General features: G+C 56.6%; 1 protein-coding gene across 1 annotated transcript in view; it reads right to left on the bottom strand.

The window, feature by feature from the left end:
- The window catches only part of ACTN1 (actinin alpha 1), a 166,974-nt gene that overhangs the window by 21,002 nt on the left and 135,394 nt on the right, over positions 1 to 10,578 (bottom strand). Inside the window, exons 5-9 of the mRNA XM_045288201.1 lie at positions 7,744 to 7,830; positions 5,819 to 5,906; positions 5,243 to 5,321; positions 2,968 to 3,049; positions 654 to 739 (exon numbers count right to left, since the gene is read on the bottom strand). Coding sequence (XP_045144136.1) covers positions 654 to 739; positions 2,968 to 3,049; positions 5,243 to 5,321; positions 5,819 to 5,906; positions 7,744 to 7,830 — 422 coding nt within the window. The remainder of the gene's footprint in view (positions 1 to 653; positions 740 to 2,967; positions 3,050 to 5,242; positions 5,322 to 5,818; positions 5,907 to 7,743; positions 7,831 to 10,578) is intronic.

Raw genomic sequence — 10,578 nt, 5'->3', positions numbered from 1 at the left:
ATATTTTCTCAATATTCAATTGCTCTTGTATAGAAACCTCTTTCTTATACACATGAGTGTCTATGAATTTGTTTCCCTAGTCTATCCAGACTGACACAGGGGGACAGAGAGAGCAAGTGACCACATGGGGCACTCGGGCAGGGTGTCCACAAGGGCAGCACAGGCTAGCTACGTCGAGTCCATGAATGGTAGAATTCTAGGCAGGGGCTGGGGCCCAGGTGGGGGAATGGGGATTACTTGGCAAACAAAACAGCTAAATGAGGCCAGGAGACATCTCTCCAGGCTGTGAAGAGGTGTCCCCCGACCCAGACCTCCTCCCCTGCAGTCGCTTCAACGGAGGCGCCGCTGGGCTGCAGAGCACCTGGTCTGCTTGCACCGCACAGCCCACCAGCCGCCTGGGTCCCAGAGTGAACGCTAGGCTGAATGTCTCTGGAGACAGTGGAGGAAGGTGAGGAAGGAGAGGAGGATCATGGTGGGCTAGCCAAACAGAAACAACAAGCCACTGGGAGGGGGGAGGGGGGAGCAGCCACTACCTCTACCAAAAAAAACCACATCATCCAGGGACCTGGGAGAGGCGGGCAGGAATGGGGGACATGGTGTGGGAGTCCGGCATGAGGTGTGCTGGGTATGGAAGGAGCTGGGGGCCCAGGTACCTTCTGGGCTCCGGAGAAGGCGTGGTAGAAGCTAGACACGTAAGTCATGATGGCTTTCTCGTCCGGTCGGGCCGTCCCCACGATGTCTGTCGAGAGATACCCAGAGTCAGAGCCAGCCACTGCCCTCTCCTGACACGGTTCCACCAGGTCTCCTCGCCAGCACCGTCGGCCCGAGCCACACCGCGCTGCGGTGCCAGCTTCCATCCTCGGGAACACACAACTCAAGGAATGAGCTATCTGGTGGCACACATCAGCATCCCAGAATAAGGACCGCTCTTGGGGACCGTGGGCCCGGCCCTGCAAGAAGCCCCACGGCAGAAAGGGGTATGTTCTGGGTGAGCGGAGAGTTAAGAAAGAGAACCACTTGTGTCCTCTGTGTCCCGCTTTCTAAGGTCCCAGGGAAGGCCAGCCAGCTCTGAAAGGCCACGTGGTAAGTGACCAGAGACCCTTCACGTCAACCAGTCAGGTCAAGAGTGGTTTTGACTGTTATGTGGGAGAATAACCTCCCTGCCTGCCCATGCCCCTCAGCTTCCAGCTGGGGGTCACGGACAGCAAGTACACCAGTCTGGCCCAGGGTGGGAACGTGCAGGGGCGGGGGGGGAAGGAGAGGGGCAGCAGTGGTCCAGCAAGGGAGGTGTGGGGAGTGAGAAGGCAACACCAGGGGGACTTCATAGAGAGACCAGCATTGAACAAGGCCCAAGGCCCTTCGGGAGCATGGGGATGTGACTTTCACAAACCAGGGGCAGACTGACAGATGGACGGAATGATGATGTAGAAGGTGAGGTGGGCCAGCCTGTCTCTGTCTGCTAAACTGGTGGCCCTTGCTGGGGTGGCTCTGGGGATGGTTTTCCCTGTTAGACGTTGCCTCAGCTCAGCCTTTTTCTGTAAAGCAGGGTTCCTCCCTGCCCACCCTGCAGAGAGGTCACCAGGGAGGTGGGACAGTAGGTGTTCCACTGCCTGACAGTCGCTGTCCCTGGTGATAAGGGGGAGGAGGGGGGATGCTAGGGCGGAGTTTCAGCCAGAAGCGAGGACAGTGGTCCTCACGGGGAAGGAGAACTTGTTGGAGGGGCGGAGACAAAGGCTAGCCTGGAGCCACAGCCGTCTGGGAGGCCATTCATCCGCTGTTGGTCTGCCTGTGAAGAAGTGCCGTGGGTGTGAAAATCCTGGTGTAGAAGGCAGGGATTTGGAAGTGTGTACGGGGGAGAACATTTAGACTGAGCAGGTGTGGTAAATCTCAGTAACTGTCACATCGGACAGTGGGAGGTTCGTGGACACGCCTCTCTGCTTTGGGATGATGTGTTTGGAAATTTTCTTGGTGAGACGCTGAGGTCCAAAAGGCATCTGGAGGCAGCCTATGTACAAATGCGCTCGATGCGATCGATGCGTGGATTGTTGGAAGAGCTGTAAGAGCCCCCAACAAAATGATCTTTAAAAAAAAACAAGGCACCTGGTAGGTAGGAGAGGAGGAAGTGGAGGGCGAGGAAGCAGCTTTGGGGACCACCACAGTCCCCACCTGCCTCTGCATACCTCCCCAGCACTTCCTGAGCAGCCAGGCTCCAAACAGAGGCAGCTGAGGAGGTCGGAGGGCAAGGCACGTGGGGCGGGGACAGAGATGGGGGCAAGGAGATGAGACTGGGCTCAGCCTTGAAGCAGGCATTCACCCCTGCCCTTCCTCCCCTCCAGACACACCCCTCCAGATACCCTTCAGTGAGAGGTGATGATGGGCTGGCTTCCAGGGCCAAGAAGATTTGGGTTTCCCACCCAGGCCATGTCTTTGCGAAGACATGATCGGGTCAAACTCAATAGCAAAGGCCACAAGGCGGTGCCCGCTGTAAGGTCTGGCACGCAAGGCCCTCGGCATGGCCAGGGAAGCCAGTCCTCACTGGGACCCCGGCCCTCCTCACTCCCCATGGGACCCGCTGGCTCGGGCTGGGATCTGTGAGCCAGGGCGCTGGGGCTGGAAACCCAGGGGAGTGCAGCCGCGATGCTGAGCCGAGCGCCCTCGCCCGAGGCTGCACAGCCCTTGTTGGGGTTCTGGCCAAACACACCTCCACTCCCTCGACTCCCAGGCAAGGGTGAGGGCCAGCCCCAGGCAGCCTCTGCACCAACAACATCCAAGCCCTCCTCAGCGTCAGCTACCCAACTCTCGCCGAACTTCAGGGGACTCCAGAGTCCCAGGCAACAGGCAGGCGACCTTGGGGGTCCAGAGTCCCAGGGCTTCCCCCTTTCGTCCTCAGGGTGCTGCCCTACCCCCACCCCACCCCTGGCCTCAGGCTGCTGGGAGACAGTGGGAGCAGAGGCAGGACCCCCTTACCTTCAGCATCCAGCATCTTGGGGATGTCCAGGTACTTCTCTGCCACGTCAAAGGCAGTGTTCAGATTGGTGAGGGGATCATCCTAGAGGGCCAAGGGGTGATGAAGAGAGAGCCGAGATCAGACCCCGGCTACCCCGGGGGTGAGTGCCAGACCAGACCTGGAGGGCAGAAGGACTCTCTAACAGCCGCTCTCACGCTCCTGGGAGAAGCAGGCTGACCCCGGGCCGGGGGTCACGGGCTGGGAGGGTAGGACGACATCCTAGCCGCTGTGGCAGCGACGAGGGGAAGGGGACTGGTCTCGGCACCAGCGGTCTTGCTTCTGGTTTCTGCTCGGCCCCAGCCAGGTGGCACTCCACTGTGGGTAACCGATATCGGCTCCCTTTGGTGCACATACCCCACAGAATGCCCGCCTTTACCCGGAATGAAGCCCTGGCGGCAAGGTGGGCTACGGACCACAGGTCGGCAGTTTGGACCCACCAGCTGCTCTGCAGGAGCAAGATGAGGCCACCTGTTTGTCCTAAGGATCCACAGCCTGGGGACCCCAGGGGGCCCATCGGAATCGACAAGATGACAGAGGGTGGGCTGCCTGTTCTGGTGGCCCCTGCCTCCTCGAGAAACCAATCCTGTCCGTAAAATGCACTCAAGGATCATCCGCCAGTCCAGCAGCAGCAGACAGCACGGCCAGGACGCGGAGCTCCGAGGCAGAGGGATGGGACAGGAGGGCATGGGAGCCCCAGGGAGGGCGAGAGGCCTGTGGCCGTTTACCCTGCGGGCATGGCCAGCAGAGTCATCACAGAGGAAGTGGGTGCGAGCGAGCGAACGGAAAACCAACTCGCTCCCAAATCACAGGTTCAAAAATCCAAAGGAAAGAAAACACTGTAGATAGAGCGAGTGCCTCCCGAAACCATGCCCTCTTCCTGGCGCCCCCAGACGCACAAGAGCCGGCCGCTGTCGTCAGCCCGGGCCTCTGTTTCCCGTCTGCCGTGGTGAGGATTACAGGGCGGCAGCAGAGGGAGAAGTCCAGTACTTGGAGATGCCTTCAGGAGGAAAGGATTCATCACCGGAAGTCTCTGGCAGCCGCCAGGATGGCAAAAACTCAGCCGGGCACGGGCGGGCACTGTTTCCAGGCCCCAGGTGACTCCCACTAGCTGGACTAACAGAGGCCACCAGCTCTCCCTGCCGACCCCAAGGTCGCGTAGGAGGGCAGGAGCATCCTTGTCTGCTTGGCCCCCCTGGCAGCGCCCTTTGCCTCCTGCCACCTCTTATTCCAGGGAAACATTCCTATTTCACCTGGGCGGGTCTGAGCTCGGATGTGGGTGGCAGAAACAGTTACTACGGAGGCCCCCGAATGGAAAGGGAAGAGACTGAGAAGCAGAGGAAACGGGCCGGGGTAGAGAGCAGCAGACTGGGAGAAAGAAAACAAGAGAGAGGGGCAGAGAGGGAGGGAGCTGCCGGCGCCCCCACTGTTGCGGGCCGGCCCTTCGTTCTGGCCCTGCCATCCTGGTTCCCGGGCGTGAAACACCACCGCCCAGCTGCGCTGCCCTTAGTCCCTGCTGTCCATGTTCTGTTTCAGCCCTGCGCCCCTCACCCATCGACAGTCATCCTCTTCTCTGCCCCCCGACTTCACCACTGGCACAACGCGACTCTCCAGGGACTGCTGTTCCAGAGGCCACGGCCAAGGGCGAGAGACAGTCTCTCGAAAGAGCACGCGGGCTGTACTTTGTCCAAGGCAGGCGTGTCTGTTCTTCCGGCAGTCCGCGGTGCTCTCAGGATCCCTGCCCACCCCTAATCCAAGTGCGTCCATTCTTCTCCAGCTTAACCCTATCTGCGGCGCTCCAACTTTCACGCCATTGGAAATACCACTGGCTTGGGTCGGGTGCAAAGCGGAGAGGGAGCCTGCTGTCACCAAGGTCCCTTGGCCTCCAGTGGCTGAACTCCTGGCACCTTTCTTTGGCGGGCTGGGTGCGGGAGATGACTACACCCTATAGCGGGTTTGTGAGGGTGCAGATCTTTACGGGAGTGGGCAACCTCATCCTTCTCCTGAGGAGAGAGCGACTGGCGGGTCTGCACTGGCACCCATGCAGTTAGCAGGGCACCCCCGTGTCCACAGCTCCACTAGCACTCCATTGACACCTCTGATTAGAATCCGCACGAACGGTTCACACGCCTCAGAACAGTGAGAAATAACGGTCTGTTCATTAAAGGCACCCCCTTGTGGTATTCTGTTGTTGTTACAGCAGCCCCAGACCAGTGGGTGCCAGGAGAGCACACGTACCTTCCGTAGCTTCCCGTAGTCGATCAGCTCAGGCCGGTGTCGGTGAATCAAGGCACAGAAGCCGAGGCCGTCCTTCCAGCTGTCCCGGGAGGAGAAAGGGGGTAAACAGGTGAGTGAGGGCAGATGAGCAGACTCCCTAGCTGCATCCCCTCAACACCAGCCCAGGGCACCACACTAAGCAGCGTCGGTGTCTTTGTTCCCAGAGATGGGGAGCGGGGGAAGGCAGGAGGGGAGGGGCATTCATGCCTCCCTGCCATAGACCCAGGTACTAAGATGTTGTGGGGTGTTGGCCAGTTGGGACAAGCCCGCCCTATCTACCCACACCCCCCCAGGTCTGTGCCCCTAGCCGGCTCTGTTCCAGTCGGAACTTCTCAGTAGCATGAGCGTCACCAGGGATGTATCCAGGCAGTAACTATGTCCTGGGAAGGGCTGGGGGCGTAAGATTCTAACGGATGGTGCTACATCCGTCATCCCAAACAGTCTCTGCTGTGTTCTAGAGCTGAGACGGACCAACCCAGGGGCCCTGCTCAGGAGACCCTGGAGGGAAGAGAGCCAGGTTCTAGAGCAGCCACTGACCTTATGTGGAAGTTCTGGATGTTGACGTTCTTGTAAGGGGCCGTCTTCCTCTGACACCACAAGAGCAGCCCTTCCTTGGCTGAGGTCTCTGTGGAGAGGGGAGAGGAGGGGCGGGCAGAGAAGTCAGTGGGGGAGCAGGGACACATACACCCCACTGTGCCCACGTGGCCCTATGCCTTCACCCAGAGGGCCCTGCCGCTCCTGAGGACCATCCCCTTGACAAGCGTTTGAATAGTTCTTCACCAAGCAGAGGAGCAAACCAGGTACCTCGCACTGAACTCCTGAGCACACAGCCTATCACATTTGCAGAAATGTCTTTCCCCTACCCCCTGTATGAACAAGATGGTAGGGAAACAAAGTGAGGCGGCAACCTATGTCAGGGCGCCATGCTGGCGAGGAGGGCTTTACTGGCCTGCGGAGTCTAAGGAGCCACACTCTCCAGGGAGGGGCCCTTTTGTGCCAGCTTGGAGTGTACCCAGCAGTGCGGCAAGAATGGGCAGAGCTCTGGTCAGATTCTGTTTCCATCTACAAGACAGGCTTCCTGATAGTCCATGAAGTGGCCACGTGTCATGGACGCCTGAGGGGGCGAGAGGTTCCTCAGCCCAGAAGGGCTGCCCTCGACCTTCCCCTCAGCAGTGCACAGCGCTCAGCAGAGCGTGCCCCCACGATGTGATCCCACTTAGCATCTAACACAGCTCCCAGTTCCCGCACTGTCTCAGCTATGTCACAGAACGGTTCGGCCAGAGCTGACAATAAGTCGGCCCAAAAGGCTGCTGACAAGGAAGCTAGCTGAAAGACGGATTCAGGTCCGTAACCATGAACAAGAACCGTGTCCACGGGACGACTGTGGGCCTTTCAACCACTTCAACCAACAAGCTGGAGCCTGGACAGAGACCTTCACGGGGTTTCACGCTCCCCCCCCTCCCCGGATATGAAACTAAGACTCCCCTAGCTAACCAATTTTAGACCCCACTGTGCTCACTTTTAGACGATTCCGAGTAAAACTATTTCAGGATTCCAGTGCCTTGGCTTCTGTTAAGAGTGACTCGGACCCATCGTAAGGCTGGCTACAAAGCCCCCCGCCCCCCCTGGGGGATGAATGACAGAAATGAGGGTGACGGGAGACAACAGACAGTGTAAGACACGAAATAACAACAATAATATATAACTGATCACGAGGATTCACAGGGTGGGACGGTGGGGGAGGGAGGGAAAAAAGAGGAGCTGATACCAAGGGCTCAAGTAGAAAGGAAATGTTAGGGAAATGATGGCAACATATGTATAAGTGTGCTTAACACAATTGAGTGATGGATTGTTGTAAGATTTGTACGAGCTCCCCCCCCCCCCTCCAATAAAATGATAAGAAAGGGGAAAAAAAGTGACTGGGGGGTGTGGGTAGGGGTGAAAAAATTGGAAACAATGGTAAGGTAATGTAACATAATGCATGTCATCAATGCAGCTGAATTGCATGTGTAAAAAGTGCTGAAATGGAAAATACCATTACATTTTTTTTACCACAACGAAAGAATTAAAATTAGGTAAAAACAATACATGATATTTTAACTCCGATTTTTAAAAGTCAAAAAGGTTCAAGCGCCTACACAGTTGCTTCTATCTGATCAGCCACCAGAGGGCGCTCGGGGAGCGAGGCAGAGGACATGGGACCAACGCTCTCCCCACATTCCCACATAGCTGCTCTCCCATGGCAACCTCCTGGGGGCTCCCAGGGTGGGTGCTCCCTGGGGGCCAACATGCCTGTGAAAGCCAGCACCCCAAACAGTTCTTCCCTCTATAGACTGCGAGAGTGGGCAAAGATCCGGAAACCAGCCAGACACCCGCCCGGGACATGGCCCATGAGCAAGGGCCTCTTCCCCCAGGGATGGAGGATGAGGCAGAGATGTGGCCACGGGGAAGAGGAAGCCTACCTTCCACAGAGATGTCTTGGATGGCGAAGCGAAGGATGATGGTCCAGATCATGCCCAGGGTCATCTTCACGTTCCCATCCACGATTTCTATGGAAACACCAGCCGGACACGTTAGGGCAGGCTTTATTCCAGGACGATGACGGCTGAACAATGTGAAGAGCAAATGCAGTACAATGGGACGCTCTGTGTGAAGGTTGTGTTACTGGTCTAACTACCGCAATAAAAAATAAAATTAAAAAGTCTCCCACGTACCCGGGAGAGAAGTTTGTTTAGAGGTGTTCCAAGGGGGCAGGGATGGGGCCGTAGTTACATAATCTCCCGTCAAGTGTAGCGGTGGTATTCAACGTATCAATCAGCCTAATGGTGATTCCTTGTAGGCGTGGCTTTCTCATAAGATGGGTCCGGGGAAACTCCCCGGGCCCCTGCCTTCACCTGCCTGCTACCTGACCCTGGTTGTTGCCAGAGCCCTGTGATGCGACCACTGCCACTGGATCCACAGGATTTTGCACCCAAGGGCCTGTGATCTTCCTGCATTCTGCATCATTGCATGTGGCTGCGTGAGTCTTGACGAGGGACTTATAGACTACTAGCAGACTTATGAGCATGAGTTGGACTGGGCTGGGATGTGAAAGCGCTTTCTCACACATACGTGACTGTCACTGGATTTGTCTCTCTAGCCAACCTAGCCAAACACATATGGTTGGCTTAGCTGTTCTCGGAGCTAGCAAAGGCAACTGGGAAGGGATGTCTTCAGGAGCAGTAGGCCTCTCATGGAGATTCAGTGGGAGAAGAGTTTCTAAGCCATCACAGATGTCCCAGCAACCCTAGGCGGAGAGGAGCCACGGGCAACCACAATTTTCAAACAGGAGGCTCCCCCCACCTCACCCCTCCACTCCACCCCTACAAAGTCAGTGCTACTGAACGCAGCAACACCTGTGATAGACCTACTGTCAGGGGGGGGGGGGGGAAATGTTGTAACGTGGCTCTTCTCCCCAAGTCCCTGCAACTCCCAACCAAGGCTTGGATGGGGCTATGCAAATCGGGCAGGCACAACACAATTAGAGGGGACTGGTCGGGGTCTGTGACGCCCCCTCTGTCTCTAGGGGGAGCCATCTCTGAGGAAGCAGCCAAGAACCCTGAGCATCTTGAAGATTAAGACCTCCGAGGTTTCAGTCTAAAGCGGCAGAGGCCACCAAGCCTGGACGTACAGACAGACTGCGGCGAGGGGACTCCAAGCAGCAGGGCCATGACTTACAGGATACCTTCTCCTCACCTGGCCTGGCACTAAGGGACTATCAGGTCCCGGGACAGGTTGGCTTCTTGGCCCAGGGAGGCAAAGGCCAAAGGACCACGTGACCAAGGGGCTAAGAACATAAGAGAGACCTCACTGCTGGCTGAGGAGACCAATGACTGTCTCTTTGCTGTTTGCGGATCGGACCAGGGTAGCCTATTGACTCCCCTCATAAACCCCCTTAGCCGTGAGCATCACCTGTGAGTTCAGTGTGGCCACAGCCACAGATGATCAAACCCAGCATAGGTGCACAACGGGCTAGGAGCAACGGCCGGCGTCCGAGTAGGGAAAGAAGGATGGAGGTTGGAGACTTGTCTGACTCCAGTCTCGCAGAGATAAAGAAGCCAGGTCAGCCTCCTCCACCTCCGTCGCCATTCACGGCAACAGCCATCTGGACTGACCCACTGACTCACCCTGCAAGCTGGTACCGCCATTAGATGGGTATTAACAGGGGTATCCAAAAGCCAGCCCGCTTCCAGATGGTGATGAAGCGATGCCTCCTCGTGCTCAGTCTGAGCAATACTTTTTAAATTGCTCCATTAGCTGTTTAAAAGCTTCCCCCATGACCCCTGCTACTCCCACACCAAGCCAGAAGGCAGGGATGACAAACACAAGCAAGCCCTTCAAGGAGCTGAACACATCAGGCTGGTTAGGGTCCCCTTGGCTGGACAGGTGACACACGTGGAAATGCCGACTTCCTCCCCTCCCGATTCCTGTAACCTGGCCAGTGGTAAGGGCCACTCTTAGCTAATGGCAAGTCCCCCAAAGAACATCTTGTTTTCTCCTCCAGCCAGACTGAAGCACAAGAGAAAGAAACTTCCAAGAAACAGCAATTCCTTCAGCCAGGTCCCCTGGGGCTAGTTCCCCACAAACCCTTTAAAGCAACAGCAGAATTTTGTTATGGAAGTCACACTCGAAGCCCAGGCAAAAGGACACGCTGCTCTAAGACCAACAAGGGACAGCACACGGGGCAAGGCTGGCGTCTGGTCACTGGGCTGGAGCTGGGGTCATGGAGTTGTGCAAACAGCATCCAGTCTGGACAAGGACCAGATGTACCACTTCCTGCCTACCCCACAAATGGCCCTCCCCGAGCTGCAGACACCAGAGGGCAAACACACCCCTACCCCGGGAGCTCCGTGGCACACACCCACATGTGCTCGCAGGTGGAACAGGCTCCGGCCCTTTGCAGAATCGCATCTGAGGAGTCGTCAGCTCAGAAAGATTTGGCATTGTATTTGCGACTTGCATCTGTTACGTCCAAAGCCTTTCTCTAAATGGCTAAGAAAAGTCTAACGTCTTAATAGATGAATGGGCAAAGCTCACAGACAGACAATTCACAGAACATTCAGACCTATAAACAGCCAGTTCTTAAGAACATTCAAACCCATGTGTAAGCAAAGAAATCCCATTTTCCATGCTATTGAATTAGCAGGCAGACACACACACACACACACACACACACACACACACACACACAGACTTTTCGATGCTAACAAGGTAGCCACACCTTACAGACAGACAATTCACAGAACATTCAGACCTAT

Source organism: Echinops telfairi, unplaced genomic scaffold (genome assembly GCF_000313985.2).
Source record: "Echinops telfairi isolate 266 unplaced genomic scaffold, ASM31398v2 ScPeMD7_18;HRSCAF=68, whole genome shotgun sequence".
Taxonomy (NCBI): Eukaryota; Metazoa; Chordata; class Mammalia; order Afrosoricida; family Tenrecidae; genus Echinops; species Echinops telfairi.
Note: the sequence above shows the minus strand (reverse complement) of the source record. Positions and strands in the feature narration are given on the sequence as shown.